This window comes from Hyperolius riggenbachi, chromosome 1 (assembly GCF_040937935.1).
Source record: "Hyperolius riggenbachi isolate aHypRig1 chromosome 1, aHypRig1.pri, whole genome shotgun sequence".
Lineage (NCBI taxonomy): Eukaryota > Metazoa > Chordata > Amphibia > Anura > Hyperoliidae > Hyperolius > Hyperolius riggenbachi.
The window spans coordinates 338,693,343-338,720,171 of NC_090646.1; the positions used below are offsets into that span (position 1 = coordinate 338,693,343).

At 47.9% G+C, this 26,829-nt stretch overlaps 1 protein-coding gene across 6 annotated transcripts in view; it reads right to left on the bottom strand.

The window, feature by feature from the left end:
* Nucleotides 1-26,829, bottom strand: part of LOC137511336 (phospholipid-transporting ATPase IK-like) — a 377,608-nt gene that overhangs the window by 17,516 nt on the left and 333,263 nt on the right. For all 6 annotated transcript variants that reach the window (XM_068233975.1, XM_068233976.1, XM_068233972.1 and 3 more), the window contains one exon: nucleotides 9,197-9,433. In XM_068233975.1, the coding sequence (XP_068090076.1) occupies nucleotides 9,197-9,433 (237 nt within the window). The remainder of the gene's footprint in view (nucleotides 1-9,196; nucleotides 9,434-26,829) is intronic.

The following is a 26,829-nucleotide window of genomic DNA, read 5'->3' on the forward strand; positions in this document are numbered from 1 at the left end:
CACATTTGCATTGGGGGGACAGCGGCAGGGGTTCTGTCTCGCTTGTCACGATATCCGATGCCATTACTGCCATGGACCAAATTTACCACGGAAGCCCAATATTTCCCAGGCATGTCCGATTGATAAATTCGACCAATTTCGGGCTGAAATTGGTTGAATCGTCAATCGGGCATGCTTGTAGTGGCACAATTTGCATCAGATTTGATAATTAGTGAATTGGATGGTTGATGGGCCACTGAGTCGTCTGATGTACAGTGGCTTGCAAAAGTATTCAGTCCCCTTGAAGTTTTCCACATTTTGTCACATTACTGCCACAAACATGAATCAATTTTATTGGAATTCCACATGAAAGACCAATACAAAGTGGTGCACACGTGAGAAGTGGAACGAAAATCATACATGATTCCAAACATTTTTTTTACAAATAAATAACTGCAAAGTGGGGTGTGCATAATTATTCAGCCCCCTGAGTCAATACTTTGTAGAACCACCTTTTGCTGCAATTACAGCTGCTAGTCTTTTAGGGTATGTCTCTACCAGCTTTGCACATCTAGAGACTGAAATCCTTGCCCATTCTTTTTTGCAAAACAGCTCCAGCTCAGTCAGATTAGATGGACAGCGTTTGTGAACAGCAGTTTTCAGATCTTGCCACAGATTCTCGATTGGATTTAGATCTGGCCTTTGGCTGGGACATTCTAACACATGGATATGTTTTGTTTTAAACCATTCCATTGTTGCCCTGGCTTTATGTATATGGTCGTTGTCCTGCTTGAAGGTGAACCTCCACCCCAGTCTCAAGTCTTTTGCAGACTCCAAGAGGTTTTCTTCCAAGATTGCCCTGTATTTGGCTCTATCCATCTTCCTATCAACTCTGACCAGCTTCCCTGTCCCTGCTGAAGAGAAGCACCCCCAGAGCATGATGCTGCCACCACCATATTTGACAGTGGGGATGGTGTGTTCAAAGTGATGTGCAGTGTTAGTTTTCCGCCACACATAGCGTTTTGCATTTTGGCCAAAAAGTTCCATTTTGGTCTCATCTGACCAGAGAGCCTTCTTCCACATGGTTGCTGTGTCCCCCACATGGCTTGTGGCAAACTGCAAACGGGACTTCTTATGCTTTACTGTTAACAATGGCTTTCTTCTTACCACTCTTCCATAAAGGCCAACTTTGTGCAGTGCACGACTAATTCCCCCACCTGAGCTGTAGATCTCTGCAGCTCGTCCAGAGTCACCATGAGCCTCTTGATTGCATTTCTGATCAGCGCTCTTCTTGTTCGGCCTGTAAGTTTAGGTGGACGGCCTTGTCTTGGTAGGTTTACGGTTGTGCCATACTCTCATTTCTGAATGATCGTTTGAACAGTGCTCCGTGGGATGTTCAAGGCTTTGGAAATCTTTTTGTAGCCTAAGCCTGCTTTAAATTTCCCAATAACTTTGTCCCTGACCCGTCTGGTGTGTTCTTTGGACTTCATGGTGTTGTTGCTCCCAATATTCTCTTAGACCATCTCTGAGGCCGTCACAGAGCAGCTGTATTTGTATTGACATTACATTACACACAGGTGCACTCTATTTAGTCATTAGCACTCATCAGACAATGTCTATGGGCAACTGACTGCACTCAGACCAAAAGGGGCTGAATAATTACGCACACCCCACTTTGTAGTTATGTATTTGTAAAAATGTTTGGAATCATGTATGATTTTCGTTTCACTTCTCAAGTGTACACCACTTTGTATTGGTCTTTCATGTGGAATTCCAATAAAATTGATGCATGTTTGTGGCAGTAATGTGCCAAAATGTGGAAAACTTCAAGGGGGCCGAATACTTTTGCAAGCCACTGTATGACCACCTTTGCTTTTCCCTAGTATTGACTTTATTTAGTATTAATATAGTGCTGACATCTTCCACAGTGCTGTACAGAGAATACTGTCTTGTCACCTTACTGTCCTTCAGAGGGCACACAATATAATCCCTACCACAGTCTATGTATCGTGTAGTGTATGTATCGTACTCTTTTAACCACCCTGGCGTTCTGATTAAATCGCCAGGGTGGCTGCGGGAGGGTTTTTTTTAAATAAAAAAAAAACTATTTCATGCAGCCAACTGAAAGTTGGCTGCATGAAAGCCCACTAGAGGGCGCTCCGGAGGCGATCTTCCGATCGCCTCCGGCGCCCAGAATAAACAAGGAAGGCCGCAATGAGCGGCCTTCCTTGTTTTGCTTATATCGTCGCCATAGCGACGAGCGGAGTGACGTCATCGACGTCAGCCGACGTCCTGACGTCAGCCGCCTCCGATCCAGCCCTTAGCGCTGGCCGGAACTTTTTGTTCCGGCTACGCTGGGCTCAGGCGGCTGGGGGGACCCTCTTTCACCGCTGCTCGCGGCGGAGCGCCGCAGAGCGGCGACGATCAGGCAGCACACGCGGCTGGCAAAGTGCCGGCTGCGTGTGCTGCTTTTTATTTGACAAAAATCGGCCCAGCAGGGCCTGAGCGGCAGCCTCTGGCGGTGTTGGACGAGCTGAGCTCGTCCAGACCGCTCAGCAGGTTAATTTAGGGAAGCCAATTAACTTATCTGTATGTTTTTGGGATGTGGGAGAAACTCTGAGTTACTTGAGGAAACCCACACAGACACAGGGAGAACATACGAACTCTGTGCAGAAAGTACACTGACTGTGATGCGAACCGAGGACCCGTCGCTGCAAGGTGAGAGCTCTAACCACTACAACACCGCTAGGAAAACTGATATATTCCACTGGCCACTTTATTAAGTATGTTTTGCTAATACTGAGTTTGACCCCTTTTTGCCTTCAGAACTGCCTTAATTCTTAATGGCATTCCTTTAGGATCATGGCAATTTCCTAAGGTCACTTTGCTTGCTGTGTTTTAGGAGGAAATGCAGGCCCACTGCCTCTGAGTTACACTGCTACCTTGGCCACAGCCTTTTTCGTTGTGGTGTACTCACTCCTTTTACCCAAACTTCCGCCACAACACAGCATTCCCCCTCAACACACACACACCACACAAAAATTGCTTGGGGGGCGGGGTCTGTGAAAAGTCTGCACCGGGTGTCAAATACCCTAGCTGCGCCACTGCCTACAAACCACCACAAACTGCACCGCAAGTGTGCTGGCTGTCACAGCTGTCACTTCTACCTTAGTTCTCTTGCCCATTATAGGTAACTACAGGTGCCCATAACTAAAGGGAGATCTTGTCTGTGGAATGCTGACACCTAGGTGAGCAACCGCTTATATACACTCACCTAAAGGATTATTAGGAACACCTGTTCAATTTCTCATTAATGCAGTTATCTAATCAACCAATCACATGGCAGTTGCTTCAATGCATTTAGGGGTGTGGTCCTGGTCAAGACAATCTTCTAAACCCCAAACTGAATGTAAGAATGGGAAAGAAAGGTGATTTAAGCAATTTTGAGCATGGCATGATTGTTGATGGATTTCCCAGGTCATTTTGAGACATTTGGTTTCAAGACTACGCCTCACGGTTTAGGGCCCCTAAAATTCCAGGGCAGTTTAGGAACCCCACAAGTGACCCCATTTTAAAAAGACAACACCACAAGGTATTCTGTTAGGAGTATGGTGAGTTCATAGAAGATTTTTTTTTTTGTCACAAGTTAGCGGAAATTGACACTTTGTGAAAAAAAAAAAACAATAAAAATTAATTTCCGCTAACTTGTGGCAAAAAAAAAAATCTTCTATGAACTCACCGTACTCCTAACAGAATACCTTGGGGTGTCTTCTTTCTAAAATGGGGTCATTTGTGGGGTTCCTATACTGCCCTGGCATTTTAGGTGCCCTAAACCGTGAGGAGTAGCCTTTTAACCTTCCTGGCGGTAAGCCCGAGCTGAGCTCGGGCTATGCCGCGCAGGAAGATATCTCAGCCCCTGGTGGAGCGATTTGCTCCATTTAAAATGCTGTACGCGCAGCTAGCACTTTGCTAGCCACGCGTACAGCTTGATCGCCGCCGCTCTGCGGCGATCGCCCGTACGCAGCGGCGCAAGAGGGCCCCCCCCCCCCGCCAGAGCCCTGCGCTGCCCGGACCAATGAGTTCCGGGCAGCGCTATGGGCTGGATCGGAGGTGTCTGACGTCAGGACGTCGGCTGACGTCCATGACGTCATTCCGATCGTCGCCATGGCGACAGGAGAAGCCAAACAGGGGAGCGCGTTATATACGCGTTCCCCTGTTTGCTATTGATGCCGGCGACGATCGCACTAGAGGGACACATGCGCCCTCTAGTGGTGTTTCATGTAGCTACCACTCTGGTAGCTTTACATGAAACACAAAAAAAAAAAATTAAAAAAAAAGGATTTTTGTCATTTTGTCAAAAAAAATTAACCGCCAGGAGGGTTAACCAAACAGGTCGAAAAAAAACAATAAAAATCAATTTCCGCTAACTTTTGACAAAAAATAAAATCTTCTATGAACTCATCATACACCTAACGGAATACCTTGGGGGGTCTTTTTTCTAAAATGGGGTCACTTGTGGGGTTCCTATACTGTCCTGGCATTTTAGGGGCCCAAAACTGTGAGGAGTAGTCTGGAAACCAAATGCCTCAAAATGACTGTTCAGGGGTATAAGCATCTGCAAATTTTGATGACAAGTGGTTTATGAGGGGGCAAATTTTGTGGAACCGGTCATAAGCAGGGTGGCCTCTTAGATGACAGGTTGTATTGGCAGGAAGCGCAGGATGTTCTCAAATCATGACCTGGACATGGCAGCAGAGAACATGGGCATGTAATGTATCGGGTGCGTAGACCAATAGGACCGCAATACATTCGTTTTGACTAGACCCATGTTAAGGAGAAGGCCCCAAAATGTTACGTTCGGAAACTTGGAGTGGTTTCCACCGAAAAGGCTGGGCATGGTAGCTGCTAGGATTGGCGGTTGCGTATTGTGTGGCATAATGGTTGGTCTCAGCCACAATTAAGTCATAGAGACCAGCAGTGATCAGAAAAAAAATTCTGTCACTGCGGTGGGGCAGGTGAGGGTTTGGCTGGGTGATCAGAAGCCCGCAGGGGGCAGATTAGGGCCTGATCTGATGGATAGCAGTGCTAGACGGGTGACAGGAGGTGATTGATGGGTGTCTCAGGGGGTGATTAGAGGGGAGAATAGATGCAATCAATGCACTAGGGAGGTGATCGGAAGGGGATCTGAGGGTTTGGCCGAGTGATCAGGAGCCCACACGGGGCAAATTAGGGCCTGATCTGATGGGTAGGTGTGCTAGGGGGTGACAGGAGGTGATTGATGGGTGTCTCAAGGTGTGATTAGAGGGGGGAATAGATGCAAGCAATGCACTGGCAAAGTGATCAGGGCTGGGGTCTGAGGGCGTTCTGGGGGTGTGGGTGGGTGATTGGGTGCCCAAGGGGCAGATTAGGGTCTGATCTGATGGGTAGCAGTGACGGGGTGATTGATGGGTGATCAGTGGGTGATTAGATGGCAGAACAGATGTAAACAATGCACTTTGGAGGTGATCTGATCACCCACACCATCAGATCACCCGCAAATTCACCGTTTGCGGGCGATCTGATGGTGTGGGTGATCAGATGCCCGTAAGAGGCAGGTTAGGGTCTGATCTGATGGGTGGCAGTGACAGGGGGTGATTGACAGGTGATTACAGGGGAGAATAGATGTATACAGTACACAGGGGGGGAGGTCTGGGGGGTCTGAGGGCGTTCTGAGGGTGTGGGCGGGTGATTGGATGCCCTAGGGGCAGATAGGGGTCTGATCTGATGGGTAGCAGTGACAGGGGGTGATTGATGGGTGATCAGATGGCAGAACAGATGTAAACAATGCACTTTGGAGGTGATCTTAGGGTGGGTCTGTGGGCGATCCGATGGTGTGGGTGGGTGATCAGATGCCCGTAAGAGGCAGGTTAGGGTCTGATCTGATGGGTGGCAGTGACAGGGGGTGATTGACAGGTGATTACAGGGGAGGATAGATGTGTACAGTACACAGGGGGGGGGGGGGGTCTGGGGAGGATCTGAGAGTGTGGAGGGGTGATCAGAAACCCCCAGGGGGCAGTTTAGGACCTAATCTAAAAAATAGTGTTGACAGATAGTGACAGGGAGTAATTGATGGGTGATTAGGGGGGTGATTGGGTGCAAACAGAGGTCTGAGGGGTGGGCAGGGGGGGGTCTAAGGGGTGCTGTGCGATCAGATGGAAGGGGGGCAGGATCAGTGTGCTTGAGTGCAGACAAGGAGGGCTGCAGCCTGTCCTGGTGGTCCCTCGATCACTGGGACCACCAGGGCAGGAGGCAGCCTGTATAATACGCTTTGTATACATTACAAAGCATGTTATACGCTTGCTGTGCGCCGATCGAGGAGTTAATAACCTGCCAGCGCTTCCGAACGGCCGGCGGGTTACTGCACCAGGTGGGCGGAGCCTGTTGCTGGCGGCAGACGCGATCGCCACATAACCATGCCCCCCACCGCCGCCGATGGGCGTATTGCGTCGTTTAGGCCCAGCCTTTGCCGCCGCCTATTGCTTAAGGCGGTCGGCAAGTGATTAAGGCAGTTCTAAAGGCAAAAGGGGGTCAAACACTGTATTAGTATGGTGTTCCTAATAATCCTTTAGGTGAGTGTACACTCTGCTCAGGACTCTGCATAGGGGAGGAGGGAGAAATGTACTGGGGAGGGGATGGAGCCACCTTTCCATCATCAGGCACTTGTAGGCACGTGCCTTATGATAAATCCGGCACTGCTAATTAGCAAAAACATTGTGTTTGTTCATTTTTTATACTGCAAATTATTTAACGTCTTTTGTGTGTGCCCAAAGTATTTCAAGAGATTATGCAAAAATAGGTATTTTTGCCTTCTATAATTGCTGCATTCCACAATAAACACATTGGACCATATGCAATAAACTTTTTTTTGTTTAGGTGATATTTGCACACCTTGCCAATAAAATACCTTTTAAATCACCCGCAAGCAAGAAATATAGTAATCTAATAATAATTTAATAAAATATATAAATCATTTTGACAGTACTTTTCACCTACTTTTTGGTACTTTTCTCTTTAACCACTACCCGCCTGCCCACCATTTTAAAACATCCTGTTGATCCCTCTTAACGGACCACAGGATGTTTTAAAACATACTCCTCACTGCCACTACCGTCCTCAAGCGAACACCCTCCAGCCACACTTACCCATCAGAACCTGCAGAGACGCGATTGGGAGGAAGACTTCACTGAACCAATCAAAGTGCCTGTAAGCAAAGATCACGGCTTCAACGAGAAGCCTATGAGTTTTGCAGCAACACTGTCTCTGTCTCACAGAGACAGTGATTATGGTAAAAAAAAAAAAATTACATTCAAAAGTAAGAAAAATACATTTTACACAATATTTTACAAATTTTATACACTTTAAATTAAATAAAAATAAATTAATACCATCTTATCCCCTCCCCAACCCCCCCCCCCCCCAATAGTTACCAAAATAAAACACTTGTAAAAAAAATGGCAGCATTTCAAAAAAAAACATCAATAGTTACTTTAGAGACTAGACTTTTTTTTTTACAGCAGCTCTCTACAGCTGGTTTGTGGACAGCTAACACAAAGGAGCTCAGTGATGATCTGCGGCTGCGTATTGTGGCTGCTCACAAGTCAGGAAAGGGCTACAAGGCCATTTCTAAATGTTTTCAAGTTCCAGTGGCTACAGTGCAAAGTATAATTAAAAAATACAAGATGCTCCGCACTGTGGAAAATCTTGGAAGTCGTGGTCGGAAGCCAAAAGTGACACCTGTGCTGGCTAGGAGGATAGTGAGAGCAGTGAAAAAGAATCCAAGCATCACCACCAAGGCCATCCTGGTGAATCTGGGCTCCGCTGGTGGCAATGTCTCAAGGCAGACAATCCAAGGGACACTGCACGCTGCTGGGTTTCACGGGTGCAGACCAAGGAGGACGCCACTTATCCAGATAAAGCACACAAAAGCTCGCTTGGCCTTTGCAAATGCTCATCTGGACAAAGAAGAAGGCCCCTGGTCTTCTGTGTTATGGTCAAATGAAACAAAAATTGAATTGTTTGGTCACAATGATGTTTCCTTCAATTGTTGTAAAAAAAAAAAAAAAGGTGAAGCCTTCAACCCAAAGAACACCATCCCCACTGTCAAACATAGTAGTGGGAATTTAATGCTTTGGGTGTGTTTTTCAGCCAATGGACCAGGGAACACAGTAAATGGCACCATAAAAAAGAGCAATACATGAGGATTCTCAACGACAACATCAGGCAGTCTGCAGAGAAACTTGGCCTTGGGCACCAGTGGAGATTTCAACATGACAATGACCCAAAACACACATCAAAAGTGGTGAACAAATAGTTAGCAGACAACAACATTAACGTTTTGGAGTGGCCCAGCCATAGTCCTGACTTGAATCCAATTGAGAATCTGTGGAGGGAGCTAAAGATCAGGGTGATAGCAAGAAGACCTTCCAACCTGAAAAATTTGGAGCTCATTGCTAAAGATGAATGGACAAAAATACCTGTGGAGACATGCAAAAAGCGGGTCTGCAATTATAGGAAGTGTTTGATTTCTGTAATAGCCAATAAAGGCTTTTCTATTGATTATTGAGAAGGGTATGATTAATTTTGGACTGGACACTTTTTGTTCAAATGTAAATAAAAACTGAGAATTTTTTTTCCCCACAATAATTCCTCTTGTGCATCGTCTTATCTTTTGGGAGACAAATATGTCATTTTCAGTCAAAAAATTACTTGCTGGTTTACTAAAAGTAACTTTTGCCAGGGCTATGAATAATTATGGACAGCCCTGTATAATGGTATATTCATCGCACAAACATACTGTATGTAACAATAATAAAACTGCCCAAAAATTGTTCTTTGAGTTTTTTCATTTGTAAGGGCAACAATTAAAGTTGGAGTAGAGGTCCTTGCTTAGGGGGCCTCAACCTCCAACTTTACGTTGTGTTACTGGCTCAGGAAACAAACAATTAAACCCAAAAAGGGACACAGACCACAATAATAAGGAAACAGCAATTCCATCTTTTCAAGTCTTTAGAGCCCACTAAAGTATTAATAGCTGCAGGCTCAGCCAATATAGGCAATAATATACATACATGAATACTTTCTCTTATGAGAAAATTTGTCATCAAAAAGCAATCTTTGTTAATACAGATATTACTTAATTTCCTTCTGGATTCCTTCTGGATGAAAATGTATTTCTTACCTCTGCCAAAACTGCGAAAAAATAGATGCCAGACATGGTGTAGACCAAAATCTGATACTCAAATATGTTATCGGGTCCAGTAGAATCATAGAAAGCAAAATATGGAATAAAGAACATAACCATAGACGTATAGATGCCATAAACAATGTTGACAAAGATCCTAAAACCAACATTGTTATCCTTCTGGCAAATACTGTATAGCTGAGGATTTTGAAGAATTGTTTTGCTATCCATATCCTATATATAAAAAAAGAAAAAAAAACCATCATGAGCTACTAGACACTATTTGCTAAACAAATCTTTAATAACAGCTTGGTAAAATCAAACAAAAACCTCCCAGCATTGTATAGGCTTTTTTCTTAAATAAGAGTTTATTTTTTGCCCATGTGTTGAAATATTTATAGCGGCACATGCATACATTGTACTAATAACAGCGAGGTTCACTGCTTTTGATGTATGCAGATTGATGAATATGCAAAGATGTGAGTTTGTTGACTCTTTTGAAAGCCCAAGTTCAGGCTGCCTTTATATTAATACATTTATTTGGAAATGCATTAAAAATAGGCATTTCTTTTTCGGGGTTTTTTTTAACCTACCCCAGTTTTTTCCCCTTAAAAACCAGAGCAATTTTCACATCACGGTCCTCACATTAATTTGCCAATAACTTTATCGCTATTTATCACACTGAAATGATCTATATATTGGACGTGGGGTTTAACCACAAATGAGGCTTTCTTCTGGTGGTACTTTTCGCTTAGAATTATTTCATTTTTTTATGATTTTTTAAGAAGAAAAACAAATTTAAAAAGTAATTATTTCTTAGATTTCAGCTATTTTACTTTAAAAATAAAAAGTTCTACTGTATATAAAACCCACACATTTTATCAGCCCATTTGTCCCAGTTATTACAACATTTTAATATTGCTCCTAGTACAATGTATGGCAATAATATTTTATTTAGAAATAAAGGTTTACTTTTTCCATTCAGTGTTTTTATACTATATTAATACTTGCAAATAAGGATTTTCGAAAATAACACTAACATACACTCATGAAATACTTATTAACTACTTCCCGACCGCGTCACGCCGATGGCCCCAGGACCGCCTAATGCTGATTCCCGTAAAGTGCTGGGGCTTCAGTTTGCAAGAGATCGCGCGCAGGCTGCGCGCGCATCTCCTGCATGGTAGGTGGAGCGGAGCCTTCAGTCTCCCAGATTGCCACTCGGAGACTGTTACACGGCGAAACCACCATCTAATTAGGGTGTACAGTGCTGCGATCTACAGCAGTGATGTGCTGGGGACGACCGTGTGACACGGCTGTCCCCTCCTGAGGCACAGAGGTGGATTGGCTGGCGGGAGGAGGGAGGGGGGCGTACAATAGTTTAAAAAAAAACACATTTTGTTTTAAAAAAAATAGATCAATAAACATAAACAAACAAACATCTGGGGGGCGATCAGACCCCACCAACAGAGAGCTCTGTTGGTGGGGAGAAAAAGGGGGGGGGGGAAATCACTTGTGTGCTGTGTTGTGTGGTCCTGCAGCTTAACCTTAAAGCTGCAGTGGCCAATTTAATGAAAAATGGCCCGGTCTTTGGGGGGGGGGGGGGGGGGTTTAACACTGCGGTCCTCAAGTGGTTAAAGAAGTCCCTAAATCAACTATTTATGTATTATTATTTTTTTATTATTTAATAAAAAAAAATTGGTAACTATGCGGTAGGGGTGAAAGGGGTTAATAACTAATACATTTTTTAGAAATATATTATAGTGTATGTGATTGTAATTTAACTTTTTTGACCACTAGATGTCCCCACACTTTTTTCCTGTGTATAGTACACTGTATGTGTTGTTTATGTGTTTTGTATTTCCACTTTATGAATGAACATCGGCATCTCGCTGATGTTGGCTTTTTTTTTACTACAGGCACGTTGATCAGCTTTGGGAACACATGTTCTTATTCACTGACTGGAACAATGGCACAAGAACACGTGTGCACGTGCGATCAAAGTTGCTGAGGAGAACAATCAGAAGCACATATATATACTCCAATGATCCACAAGTGAAGTTTACAGGGCGTAGACATGTGTAGCAGAAATCCAGAAGTGGTTAAATGTTAAATTTTGCTATCTAAAACAACAAAAATTCTGGCTAACCAATTACGGATTCCAATCTCCTCCAGGCTTTGAAGAGGTTGGACCCACATCTCCTTGGGTTAAAGGTGCGTACACACGCACTATTGTAACACGCACTTTCTGCCGATAGTAGGATGTATGTACAGTCTGTCAGCAGACTGATAACACTGTTTTTGACAGATCCGCTCAGCGTCGTTTATTTCAATAGTGCGTGTGTACGCTTAAGGGGAAAGACTGCAACCAGAGAATTGCCAATTTTAAAGATGGCTGAAATTGATTGGGAATTTTCCTGTAGTGTATGGGCAGTCAAAATATCTTTCTCTGATCAGATTCTAGTGATCAGTTTGGCTGGAGATTTGTAACTCAAGTGAACAGAAATGTAAAAGAACAGAAGGTCCGCAGCTTGTCCAAAGATATGTAGACTTTATTAAGGACGTATCCCGCAATACAAAGCCGTGCTGTAATATGTACGAACAGAGGCGCCAAGCAGAGTAAAACAATGTTCTAAAAATGATAAAAAGAGGGAAGTCGAGGTGGACTTACCTCCCTCTGGTAGTGGACATATACTCTCAATGCAGAGTAAAAAATATACAATTTATTCTCAGCTCCATAAAATTGCAACTGTTAGGTTTGCAGGATGGGAGCTGTTGACCACCCCACTGTGTTACGGACCACCCAAGCACAGAGTCTAAGTGGCCACGGGTCTTCACCCACGACCCCTTGAGGGGGAAGCAGGACCACAACCCTTTGAGAGGGAAGTGAAACTTTGCTGCCTAGTGCCCACCAGGTTGCGCTCAGGACAGTCCCGCAGTGGTTTGGAGAACAGGGGATGACTCGATGTGGAGAGCCAGGCAACTGAGTATCGAGGTTGAAGTACAAGCCAAGGTCAGGGCAGGCGGAGATCAGGAAGGTCGGAGACATGCCGGAGGTCAGGGCAGGCTGCAGACAGACGTAATCGATAATACAAGCCAGGGGTCAAAACCGTCAGCAATCAGGAGTAGTCGGGGTCACAAGCCAAAGGTCAATATCAGGAATACAACAGAAGATAATAGTAGGTTCACTGGTACAAGCTGCAAGAACTAACAGCACTGCGCATGCGCGCATCGCGTAGTGCAGAGAGCGCGTGCACGCAACTTTGCGCGCAACCTTATGCGCGCAACCTTATGCGCGCACTGCGCAACGCCGTGCGCGCCATGACAGGAAGCAGGGACTACAAATAGTAGCGTGCTCGCGCGCGCGTGCATAAGGGCACGCCCGCGGAGACGCCGGAGGGAACCAGGATGGTAAGCATGACATTGCCCCCCCCAGAGGCAACCTCCGGGTGCCTTCTGGACGAGGTCTCTCAGGAAACTTGGTATGAAACTGCTTAATTAATCTTGGTGCATGTATGTTTATAGAAGGTTCCCAGGAATTCTCCTCAACACCAAAACCCTTCTGTCAGGAACCGGCCCACGGCACGCCTGCGTATACGGTTCCCGACTGCGGGTTTGACCAGATTAAGCGGGGAACAGCCTTATTTAAGCTACAAACAAGGCTGGAACCCCTCAAACACTTCCCACTGCCACCACTAGCGTTGCTAGACACGTCCCCTCAGCTGTCGAGGGCTAAACACGCAATCTGCGTATTCGTATTTGGGTCAGCTTTGCGCTTAGGCCGAATACGAGAATGCCACGCACCCACACACACAGTACAGTTGTACAGTAACACAGCACAATCAGACAATGATTTGTAATGCAAGTTACACTGTCGTGCAGCAAAACCACTAACATTCGTTCCGAACGATACTGTTAGACTTCCCACTCGGCTGTCGAGCGCAAAAGTGCCCCATACACACAATGCAATTACAATTTCATATGGTAGTGTTGCTCAAACATACAATTAGGCACGGACTTATACACAGCTACACTGCAGTCTCTTCTAGGCTATGAGTGTTAGTTTAGTACGGCAGAAGTCAAGCTTATTAAATAACGATTTAATATTCCATAAAAACGTAGAACAATGCAGAAAATAATATATACAGAAGATGTACAAAAAACAAAGTAAAAAAGTTACAAGATAAAAGTTACAAAAATAAGAGGATACAAAGATACACACAAAGCGATTTTGCTTACCAAAATAAACGGGGATCCAGATAGAAGAATCTTGGACTTTTGTGGACGGACACAGTTCTGGCTTTGACCAGGAGCCCCTTAGCTTGGGCCGGGAGTCCAGCTGCCGCTACCGTCAGAAGAGAACTGATTTGAGGTATCTGTCCCCTGGTTTTTATAATGAAATATTCGCCTCGAGGCTGTAAGCCTGTGTGGACGGGTGGGGGGGGGGGGGGGGGACTAGATTTAATTACATTCTCAGTCATAATTGGATTTCCAGAGATCCAACATCCACTATAGTACACACACCCAACAAAAGACTTCCTTAGTCCAATTTCCCCAGGTTACAATGTCTATACATCTAAAGATTGCCTGTAAACAGACACAGACAATCACATCCGAGATTGTCTGCTATTGTTCTCCCTCAGGTGACTGCTAGTGGCCTAATGAGCCCCTTCCTTGCCTATTGAAGTTGACTGGTCTATTCAATAAGACACTGGCAGTTCCTTTGATCTCTGCCCTGAATGACTGTTTTAATCTACATACAGACATATCCAGGTGACACCTTTCAAAAGCCAGACTGGCTGGCCTACCTACACCTCTGACAAAATATATAGCTGAAGGCGATAGAAAATGAAAGAAATATGTTCCTGTTATCCTTACATCATCAGCACCCCAATATATCACCACACCTCCCCTCTTTAGAATGGCGCTGGCAGATGATTCTAACGAATCATCCTGCCAAAGCCTACATTGACGGCCTGGCTGGGTGGGGTTTCCTGACTGGAAAGCTAGGTCAGGTTGCTGCAATGTGTTGTTGCCCTTGGCAACCTGACGTAACCAACCAGGGGAATGCGGGTCAGTGGCGACCGTGAATTCGCAACCATAGAGACCGTGCTGCAGCTGGGGAAGGGTGCCAACCGTCGCTACACGCACTTTCTCTATAGTGGCAGGAGCTATCTCTCGGTCCCTTTGGGAAATGATTATCTGCCGGTCTGCCTCCTCCACTTCGGACAGCTCCGAGGGAATAACTTCCCAGAACCCTCTCAGCCCGCCCCTCCCAGCTGGTGACCTGCTGGCTAGCCCCCTGAGCTCTTCCAGGCTGCTGTCAAATCGCACAGCCCCAGAGAGCTCAGTGCTGCCTGTCACACATTCCAGGAAGGCTGCAGCCACCCTATTTCGCACCAAAGCACACTGATTTCTCCCCCCCCTGCCCCAGATCGCCCACAGCACCCCTCAGACCCCCCCTGCCCACCCCCCAGACCCCTGTTTGCACCCAATCACCCCCCTAATCACCCATCAATCACTCCCTGTCACTATCTGTCAACGCTATTTTTTTTACCCCCCCCCCCCCTGCCCCCTGCCCCCTCCTGATCACCCCCCCACCCCTCAGATTCTTCCCAGACCCCCCCCCCCCTGTGTACTGTATGCATCTATCCCCCCTGATCACCTGTCAATCACCTGTCAATCACCTGTCAATCACCCATCAATCACCCCCTGTCACTGCCACCCATCAATCAGCCCCTAACCTGCCCCTTGCGGGCAATCTGATCACCCACCCACACCAATAGATCGCCCGCAGATCTGACATCAGATCACCTCCCAAGCGCAGTGTTTACATCTATTCTCTCCTCTAAACACCCACTAATTACCCATCAATCACCCCCTATCACCACCTGTCACTGTTACCCATCAGATCAGACCCTAATCTGCCCCTAGCAGGCACCCAATCACCCGCCTACACGCTCAGATTGCCCTCAGACCCCCCCCCTTATCAATTCGCCAGGACATTATTTACATCTGTCCTTCCCTGTAATAACCCACTGATCACCTGTCAATCACCTGTCAATCACCCATCAATCACCCCCTGTCACTGCCACCCATCAATCACCCCCTGTCACTGCCACCCATCAATCAGCCCCTAACCTGCCCCTTGCGGGCAATCTGATCACCCACCCACACCAATAGATCGCCTCTAAACACCCACTAATTACCCATCAATCACCCATCAATCACCCCCTATCACCACCTGTCACTGTTACCCATCAGATCAGACCCTAATCTGCCCCTTGCGGGCACCCAATCACCCGCCTACACGCTCAGATTTCCCTCAGACACCCCCCCCCCCCCCTTATCAATTCGCCAGTGCAATATTTACATCTGTGCTTCCCTGTAATAACCCACTGATCACCTGTCAATCACCCATCAATCACCCCCTGTCACTGCCACCCATCAATCAGCCCCTATCCTGCCCCTTGCGGGCAATCTGATCACCCACCCACACCAATAGATCACCCGCAGATCCGACATCAGATCACCACCCAAGCGCAGTGTTTACATCTATTCTCTCCTCTAAACACCCACTAATTACCCATCAATCACCCATCAATCACCCCCTATCACCACCTGTCACTGTTACCCATCAGATCAGACCCTAATCTGCCCCTTGCGGGCACCCAATCACCCGCCTACACGCTCAGATTGCCCTCAGACACCCCCCCCCCCCCCTTATCAATTTGCCAGTGCAATATTTACATCTGTGCTTCCCTGTAATAACCCACTGATCACCTGTCAATCACCCATCAATCACCCCCTGTCACTGCCACCCATCAATCAGCCCCTATCCTGCCCCTTGCGGGCAATCTGATCACCCACCCACACCAATAGATCGCCCGCAGATCCGACATCAGATCACCACCCAAGCGCAGTGTTTACATCTATTCTCTCCTCTAAACACCCACTAATTACCCATCAATCACCCATCAATTAGTGGTGCTCAGCAGAGCTCGAATATTCGAGTAGCTCGAATATTCGAGCTCTTTTTCAGCTATTCGAGCTCGGTATTCGAGCTCCGAATAGCTGGAGCTATTCGAATGGGCTATCCGAGTACACTCGAATAGCCCATTCACTATTCGAGCTATTCGAGCAACCCGGCGCTATTCGAGCTCGGTACCGAGCTCGAATAGCGTCATAGCCCAGATTGATGTCCTTAGAGCCAATCAGAGGGCTCCCAGGCCCTCTGACGGCAGCCAATCACAGAGGGGGACCCTGGCCAGCCCCTACCCTATAAATAGCGGCCGCCATGTTCCGTTTCTCCGTGCTTGCCTGAGACTTGTACAGAGAGAGAGTTGCTCCTTTGTGCTTTGGCTTAGCAAGAGCTCTATTGTGGTCATTTACCTAGCGTTTTTGCTCACATACACCTCCTATACACACCTATATTGTTGTTAGTTATTTAGACATTGTATTTTAGTTAGTAGCTTGTGTGTTACATTAGAGACAGGCAGCTGCTGCAAGCTTACAGGTTTAGGCCTCAGGGGGGCCTTGCCTCTGTGGGCAGCTGTCCTCTGTTTATTTCTCTCATCTATACCAGTATTTCTGCTGTCCTTTACTAATAGTATTGTAGTTATACTGTACTAGGAGTAGGACACTCACTGACTGTCACTGTTTATAGGCTACTAGCTAGCTCCTGCGTGTGTGCACTCACTCACTGTCTGTGTGTACACACACTCTATTTCCTTCTGATTACTGATAGATTATTGTTAGTTAGTTGTACTTACTTACTACTTACTCTTACTGTACCCGTAGGGACACTCACTGTCACTGTTCATATAGGCTACTAGCTCCTGCGTGTGCGCACTGCACTCACTGTCTGAGTGTACACACACAACACACACTCTATTTCCTTCTGATCGCTGATTGATTATCGTAATTAGTTAGTTGTACTTACTGTTACTACTTACTCTTACTGTACTAGGAGTCTAGGACACTCAGTCACTGTCCATAGGCTACTAGCTCCTGCGTGCGTGCACTCACTGTCTGAGTGTACACACACCCACACTCCATTTCCTTCTGATCGCTGATTGATTATCGTAATTAGTTAGTTGTACTTACTGTTACTACTTACTCTTACTGTACTAGGAGTCTAGGACACTCAGTCACTGTCCATAGGCTACTAGCTCCTGCGTGCGTGCACTCACTGTCTGAGTGTACACACACCACCCACACTCTATTTCCTTCTGATTGCTGATTGATTATTGTAATTAGTTAGTTCTACTTACTGTTACTACTTACTCTTACTGTACTAGGAGTCTAGGACACTCAGTCACTGTGTTCATAGGCTACTAGCTCCTGCGTGCGTGCACTCACTGTCTGAGTGTACACACACCCACACTCCATTTCCTTCTGATCGCTGATTGATTATTGTAATTAGTTAGTTCTACTTACTGTTACTACTTACTCTTACTGTACTAGGAGTCTAGGACACTCAGTCACTGTGTTCATAGGCTACTAGCTCCTGCGTGCGTGCACTCACTGTCTGAGTGTACACACACCCACACTCCATTTCCTTCTGATCGCTGATTGATTATTGTAATTAGTTAGTTCTACTTACTGTTACTACTTACTCTTACTGTACTAGGAGTCTAGGACACTCAGTCACTGTGTTCATAGGCTACTAGCTCCTGCGTGCGTGCACTCACTGTCTGAGTGTACACACACCCACACTCCATTTCCTTCTGATCGCTGATTGATTATTGTAATTAGTTAGTTCTACTTACTGTTACTACTTACTCTTACTGTACTAGGAGTCTAGGACACTCAGTCACTGTGTTCATAGGCTACTAGCTCCTGCGTGCGTGCACTCACTGTCTGAGTGTACACACACCCACACTCCATTTCCTTCTGATCGCTGATTGATTATTGTAATTAGTTAGTTCTACTTACTGTTACTACTTACTCTTACTGTACTAGGAGTCTAGGACACTCAGTCACTGTGTTCATAGGCTACTAGCTCCTGCGTGCGTGCACTCACTGTCTGAGTGTACACACACCCACACTCCATTTCCTTCTGATCGCTGATTGATTATCGTAATTAGTTAGTTGTACTTACTGTTACTACTTACTCTTACTGTACTAGGAGTCTAGGACACTCAGTCACTGTCCATAGGCTACTAGCTCCTGCGTGCGTGCACTCACTGTCTGAGTGTACACACACCACCCACACTCTATTTCCTTCTGATCGCTGATTGATTATTGTAATTAGTTAGTTCTACTTACTGTTACTACTTACTCTTACTGTACTAGGAGTCTAGGACACTCAGTCACTGTGTTCATAGGCTACTAGCTCCTGCGTGCGTGCACTCACTGTCTGAGTGTACACACACCCACACTCCATTTCCTTCTGATCGCTGATTGATTATTGTAATTAGTTAGTTCTACTTACTGTTACTACTTACTCTTACTGTACTAGGAGTCTAGGACACTCAGTCACTGTGTTCATAGGCTACTAGCTCCTGCGTGCGTGCACTCACTGTCTGAGTGTACACACACCCACACTCCATTTCCTTCTGATCGCTGATTGATTATTGTAATTAGTTAGTTCTACTTACTGTTACTACTTACTCTTACTGTACTAGGAGTCTAGGACACTCAGTCACTGTGTTCATAGGCTACTAGCTCCTGCGTGCGTGCACTCACTGTCTGAGTGTACACACACAACACACACTCTATTTCCTTCTGATCGCTGATTGATTATCGTAATTAGTTAGTTGTACTTACTGTTACTACTTACTCTTACTGTACTAGGAGTCTAGGACACTCAGTCACTGTGTTCATAGGCTACTAGCTCCTGCGTGCGTGCACTCACTGTCTGAGTGTACACACACCCACACTCCATTTACTTCTGATCGCTGATTGATTATTGTAATTAGTTAGTTCTACTTACTGTTACTACTTACTCTTACTGTACTAGGAGTCTAGGACACTCAGTCACTGTGTTCATAGGCTACTAGCTCCTGCGTGCGTGCACTCACTGTCTGAGTGTACACACACCCACACTCCATTTCCTTCTGATCGCTGATTGATTATTGTAATTAGTTAGTTCTACTTACTGTTACTACTTACTCTTACTGTACTAGGAGTCTAGGACACTCAGTCACTGTGTTCATAGGCTACTAGCTCCTGCGTGCGTGCACTCACTGTCTGAGTGTACACACACAACACACACTCTATTTCCTTCTGATCGCTGATTGATTATCGTAATTAGTTAGTTGTACTTACTGTTACTACCTACTCTTACTGTACTAGGAGTCTAGGACACTCAGTCACTGTCCATAGGCTACTAGCTCCTGCGTGCGTGCACTCACTGTCTGAGTGTACACACACCACCCACACTCTATTTCCTTCTGATCGCTGATTGATTATTGTAATTAGTTAGTTCTACTTACTGTTACTACTTACTCTTACTGTACTAGGAGTCTAGGACACTCAGTCACTGTGTTCATAGGCTACTAGCTCCTGCGTGCGTGCACTCACTGTCTGAGTGTACACACACCCACACTCCATTTCCTTCTGATCGCTGATTGATTATTGTAATTAGTTAGTTCTACTTACTGTTACTACTTACTCTTACTGTACTAGGAGTCTAGGACACTCAGTCACTGTGTTCATAGGCTACTAGCTCCTGCGTGCGTGCACTCACTGTCTGAGTGTACACACACTAAATTTACTTGTGATTACTACTGATTATTGTAACTGCTAGTTGTACTTCCTGACTGTTACTACTTACTTACTGTACTAGGGGACACTCACTCAGTCACCTCACCAACCAACCCACTCCATTAAAGTACCCCACTTTTCACCCGCCCTTTTAAAAAACTTTTGTCTATACGCCCAAAACATTGAAGATGTCTGGATGTGGCAGCCAGCGCGGTTTGGGCAAGGGGAAGGGCAGCAAGGGAATCAGGAGGAGAGGGAGCAGCATTGTGGCAAGCCGCGGCCGCGGGCGCGCCACCATGCACAGTTCCGCAGCAGCAGCAGCAGCGTCAGTGGCTAACATTCCTCCCATAGCCACTGGCCGTGGACGCCTTGGGCGCCGCCCAGCAGGAGCATCTGCAACTCACGCTGCAGAGACACAGCAGCAGCAGCGTGTAGCACCTGCTCCCATTTTCCTCCAGCCGGGTCGGAAACGTCCCATTGAGGAAAAGGATGCAGACACTGTGGTGCAACTCATGACGGAGGATGAGCAGCCCGCCATCAGCTCTGCATCCGAGGCCTCCACCCTCACCACCACCACCACCACCACCACCACCACCACCCCTGTTCGCAGCAGCCGCCCAGCAGGGCCTGGGGAGGAGGCCAGTTCACCATCAGTCGCCGACCTGTCACTCAGCAGTCTTTTTACCCCAGGCACCATCAGGGTATTGTCTGCTGTTGTTGGCGATTTTGAGGAGGAGATGCTGATGGGCACTTTGGGGGAGGAGGGATTGGACAGCAAGACTGTGGCGACAGTCAAGCGTCCCATCCATGCATCAGGAGAGGAGTTTGGGGGGTCATCATCCCAGCAGGACATGTTTCAGGAGGGGCATGATGATGATGACCCGGTGACAGACAGAGACTGGGTGCCACCACCTCCAGGGGATGTCGTCCTCAGCAGCTCTGAGGAGGAGGAGGAGGATGCGCTTGTGGGCCTTGCAAGGAGGCGCATCATTGCAAGCATTGGCAGCGTCCCACAGCCTGCTGGTGTCTCAGGCTCAGCAGCAGCAGCAGCAGCATCAGCCAGTACCACCACCAGCCGCACCCAAGCCCCCCCCCCAACCACCACAGGGAGACAGGCAGCAGCGCTTCCATGCCGTAGGGGGATGTTTCTGTCACCAATCTGGCGGTTTTTCACCATGCCCACTGTGTACAGCAAGTACGCCACTTGCAACCACTGTCAGCGGAAGTTGAGCAGAGGTGCAGACCCCTTAAAGTTCAGCACCAGCTCGCTCATCAACCACCTTGCGGCTAAACATTTCCACCAGCATGAGGAGTTCCAGAGGCTGAAGGCATCTGGTGCTGGCAGTGGCACCACACCCATCACTGCACAGCCTTCAGCAGCAGCAGCAGCAACAGCAGCCACCCGCCCTCCTGCTCCTCCAGCAGCACCAGCAGGAGTGCGGAAACGCACTGCTCCTCCCCCCTCTGCAACTCCTGCCGCCGACACTGAGGCCTGTTCTGGCAGCCAGTCCTCAGTGGCCTCCTCTGCTGTGTCTGCTGATTCCCGTGTCAGCAAAAGGCCACGCCAGAGCCTTTTGAGCGAGTCCTTCCAGGGGGTGGTTAGGGCTCTGCCTCCCAGCAGCCGTCGCGTGCGGCAGCTGAACGGCTTGCTGGCACGGGCCATGTGCTCCCAACTCCTGCCGTACACGCTCGTGCAGGAGGGGAGCGACATTCGTGCGCTGCTTGCTTGCGCAGCCCCAGACTGGCAGCTCCCCAGCAGACACTTCTTTGCCCGCAAGGCCATTCCTGCACTGCACCGCTTTGTGATGGCCAATGTGGAGCGAGGGCTGGAGCACGCGGTTGGTGAAAGGGTCCACGTCACCATGGACTCCTGGAGCAGCCGCTTCGGGACAGGCCGCTACCTGTCCTTCACTGTCCACTGGGTCAGCTTGGTGGAAGGGGGTGAGGATGGGAGAGCAGCAGCGGGCACAGCAGCAGCAGCAACACAGTGGGTGGTGCCACCCCGCAGGGTCAGGGGAACTGCAGCAGGTTCCTCCGATCCTCTGCCATCCTCCGGCACACCTGGCCAAACCCCCCGCCTCAGCAGCAGCGTGAAGGCCCGCCACTGCCAAGCGCTGCTGCACTTGGTCAGCCTTGGGAAGACCAAGCTGACGGCAACCCATGTGTTGGCCAAACTCCAGGAGCAGGAGAGGATTTGGCTGACCCCCAGAGGCCTCAGAGTCGGAGAGGTGGTGGCCGACAATGGGGCCAATCTGGTTGCCGCAATAGACAGGGGAAACCTGACCCACATCCCCTGTCTTGCCCACGTGCTGAACCTGGTGGTGCAGAAGTTCCTGCGCACCTACCAGGGGATGGGCGAACTGCTGGAAACGGCAAGGAATGTTGTGCGTCACTTCCGGCGCTCGGCTGCAGCCTGTGCGAGCCTGGAAGACGTGCAAAAGGAGCTGGATCTGCCACGCCATCGGCTGATCCTTGACGTTCCGACTCGCTGGAACTCCACCCTGGCGATGTTGGAGCGTCTGGTTGAACAGAGGCACGCTGTCAAACAGTACCTTGCCCTGGCCACTGTTTCCGCAGCTCAGAGAAGGGACAAGACCAGCAACATCCCGTCCATCGTCCCCGATGATGACTGGAGGCACATGCAGCAGGTGTGCTTTGTGCTGGCTCCCTTCCTGCAGGCCACAAACATGGTGAGCAGGGACCATGCTATGGTCTGCGAGTGGGTGCCCCTGGTTTCTCTGCTGAACAGGGCCCTCGATGCTTTGCTGGAACAGGGAGCGGCAGCCTTGGACCAGCAGGAGCGGCAACCAGCTGCGCAGTCCACCTCTGAGGGGGAGGAGGAGGAGGACTTGGTGGAGGTCCCTGACCTGGCTGCTGATGAGGGGGATCAGCACAGCGCAGCTGAGTTGGTGCGGGGGTGGAGAGAGGATGAGGCGGCAGAGGAGGAGGATGAGGACAGCACTGACGTCGATGTGCCAGCAGACGTGGCCCGCCTCTTCCCAATGGCAGCGCACATGCTGACGTGCCTGCGCAGGGACCCCAGGGTGATCCAGATGAAGCAGAGGGAGGACATCTGGATCAGCATGATGTTGGACCCACGCCTCAAGGGGAAGTTGAGCCAGTTCCTGCCGCCTGCAGGAGGAGACCCAGCGCAACAAATAAGGAGCTTGCAGCAGGCCCTTGTTGAGCGCTTGGAGGAAGCCTTCCCCCAGCCTTCCACCCCCACTGTCCAGCAGCCAGCACAGAGGCAGCAGCAGGTGCCTGCATCCAGCAGCAGCAAGCGCCCCACAGACCTGCTGTCTCTCAGCCACGAGCTCTACAGGACTGTAGAGGCTCCGGCAGCAGTGACTAGAGAGGAGATGCATGCAGCAGCATCCTCCTCCGGTCACAGCCAGCGCCTGACCCGCATGGTGGCTGACTACATGGGGTCGTACAGCGGGCTTGACAGCGATGCCCCTGTTGATCCCATGGAGTATTGGGTCAAGCGCATGGAGATCTGGAGCGAGCTGGCGCAGTACGCCCTGGAAGTGCTGTCCTGCCCCCCTTCCAGCGTGCTGTCCGAGCGCTGCTTCAGTGCAGCTGGTGGCGTGGTCACCGAGAAACGCTCACGTCTGTCTCACAAGTCTGTGGACAGACTGACGTTTCTCAAGATGAACCAGGCGTGGGTGGAAGGCGAGTTCCTGGCCCCTGTTGTCGGCGAGAGGGGGACATGAACTGGCTGCCGGAACCATCGTTAATGTGCCTTACCACCCTTTACCACCTCCTGGCTCCTGCTCACTAAGCCAGCCTGGTTCACTTTGACTATTACGTCGCCTGCAGCCACACATTTTACACCTACAGTGGGCTGCTGTGTACTGCCCTTCTGCTGTCTGTCTGTGTTTCCCACTGCCAGGGTACACAGAATTACCTTCTTCTGCTGCCACTCTGCCACCAGCTATTACGTCAAACAATAGCTATATTGGTTGCAAAACCAAAACCAAACAAACCATTAAAAAAAAAAAAGGTTTAATTTTTCTGAGGTGCCCGGGTTGAAAACTGTGTTGTTCCAGTTGTGTATTGGACACAATGTGGGCTGCACGACCGCTGTCTGGGACCTCCTGTTGTGTTTATTTACAGCCCTGGTATCACCGCTAGGTACCAGGGCTATTATGTCACGCTGCCTACCTGCTGCCACACTCACACTGCTCCTCCATACCTCCTCCTGCTGCTGCTGCTGCTGTCTGTCTGTGTTTCCCACTGCCAGGGTACACAGATGATTTACCTTCTGCTGCCACTCTGCCACCAGCTATTACGTCAAACAATAGCTGCTCGCCTACTCCTCCATTCCTCCTCCTGCTGCTGCTGTCTGTCTGTGTTTCCCACTGCCAGGGTACACAGAATTACCTTCTTCTGCTGCCACTCTGCCACCAGCTATTACGTCAAACAATAGCTATATTGGTTGCAAAACCAAAACCAAACAAACCATTAAAAAAAAAAAAAAGGTTTAATTTTTCTGAGGTGCCCGGGTTGAAAACTGTGTTGTCCCAGTTGTGTATTGGACACAATGTGGGCTGCACGACCGCTGTCTGGGACCTCCTGTTGTGTTTATTTACAGCCCTGGTATCACCGCTAGGTACCAGGGCTATTATGTCACGGCGAGCTGCCTGCCTCATTGACTGCCTGCTGCCACACACTCATCCTCCTCCTCCTGCTGCTGAATTTACCTCCTGCTGTCTTTGTGTTTCCACTGCCAGGGAGCACATACAATGGCGCTTCCAACATGCGTGCGCCCACCAGCTATTTGTTACGCTCAAAAATAGCTGCATTTCTTTAAAAAAAAAAATTAAAAAGAGAAATACGTGAAGAAGAAGAAGACGATATTGAAAAAGAAGGAGAAGGAGAAGATGAAGATGAAGAAGAAGATGAAGAAGAAGATGAAGAAGATGATGAAGAAGAAGATGAAAAAGAAGAAGAAGATGAAGAAGATGAAGAAGATGAAGAAGAAGAAGATGAAGAAGAAGAAGAAGAAGAAGAAGATGAAGAAGATGAAGAAGAAGAAGAAGAAGATGAAGAAGAAGAAGAAGAAGATGAAGAAGAAGAAGAAGATGAAGAAGAAGAAGAAGAAGATGAAGAAGAAGAAGATGAAGAAGATGAAGATGAAGAAGAAGAAGAAGATGAAGATGAAGAAGAAGAAGAAGATGAAGAAGATGAAGAAGAAGATGATAAAGAAGAAGAAGATGATGATGAAGAAGAAGAAGAAGAAGAAGAAGATGATGATGAAGAAGAAGAAGATGATGAAGAAGAAGAAGAAGAAGAAGAAGACAATATAGAAGAAGAAGAAGAAGATATAGAAGAAGAAGATCTAGAAGAAGAAGAAGAAGAAAGATAAAGAAGAAGAAGAACAAGTATATACAGTAACACTACTGAACAAAATTAAGGACACAACTTCTCTTTCCACATTTTTTTTTAAAGGAACATCCCCACATAATCACTTGCTGTTGTTACTTGGAAAAAAAGATGTTTCTTGCATCATTCACCCTCAAAACAAGTGTTGCAAGCTATTTAAGGCCAATTCGAATAGTCAGCTCGAATAGTGAGCTCGAATACCGACTCGAATAGTGAGCTCGAAGTCCGAGGTCGAATCGAATAGTAAAAATTATTCGACTCGAATATTCGACTGACCTCGAATAATTTACTATTCGAATTCGACCAAACTCGAATTTTAAAAAGGGGTATTTGAGCACCACTACCATCAATCACTCCCTATCACCACCTGTCACTGTTACCCATCAGATCAGACCCTAATCTGCCCCTTGCGGGCACCCAATCACCCGCCTACATGCTCAGATTGCCCTCAGACAACCCCCCCTTATCAATTCGCCAGTGCAATATTAACATCTGTGCTTCCCTGTAATAACCCACTGATCACCTGTCAATCACCTGTCAATCACCCATCAATCACCCCCTGTCACTGCCACCCATCAATCACCCCGTCACTGCCACCCATCAATCAGCCCCTAACCTGCCCCTTGCGGGCAATCTGATCACCCACCCACACCAATAGATCGCCCGCAGATCCGACATCAGATCACCACCCAAGCGCAGTGTTTACATCTATTGTCTCCTCTAAACACCCACTAATTACCCATCAATCACCCCCTATCACCACCTGTCACTGTTACCCATCAGATCAGACCCTAATCTGCCCCTCGCGGGCACCCAATCACCCGCCTACACGCTCAGATTGCCCTCAGACCCCCCCTTATCAATTCGCCAGGGCATTATTTACATCTGTCCTTCCCTGTAATAACCCACTGATCACCCATCAATCACCCCCTGTCACTGCCACCCATCAATCACCCCCTGTCACTGCCACCCATCAATCAGCCCCTAACCTGCCCCTTGCGGGCAATCTGATCACCCACCCACACCAATAGATCGCCCGCAGATCCGACATCAGATCAACCTCCCAAGTGCAGTGTTTACATCTGTTCTCTCCTCCAAACACCCACTAATTACCCATCAATCACCCCCTGTCACTGCTACCCATCAGATTAGACCCCTATCTGCCCCTAGGGCACTCAATCACCCGCCCATACCCTCAGAACGCCCTCAGACCTCAGCCCTGATCACCTCGCCAGTGCATTGCTTGCATCTATTCCCCCCTCTAATCACACCTTGCGACACCCATCAATCACCTCCTGTCACACCCTAGCACACCTACCCATCAGATCAGGCCCTAATTTGCCCCGTGTGGGCTCCTGATCACTCAGCCAAACCCTCAGATCCCCCTCAGACCCCCTTCCGATCACCTCCCCAGTGCATTGATTGCATCTATTTTCCCCTCTAACCACCCCCTGAGACACCCATCAATCACCTCCTGTCACCCCCTAGCACTCCTATCCATCAGATCAGGCCCAATACAACCTGTCATCTAAAAG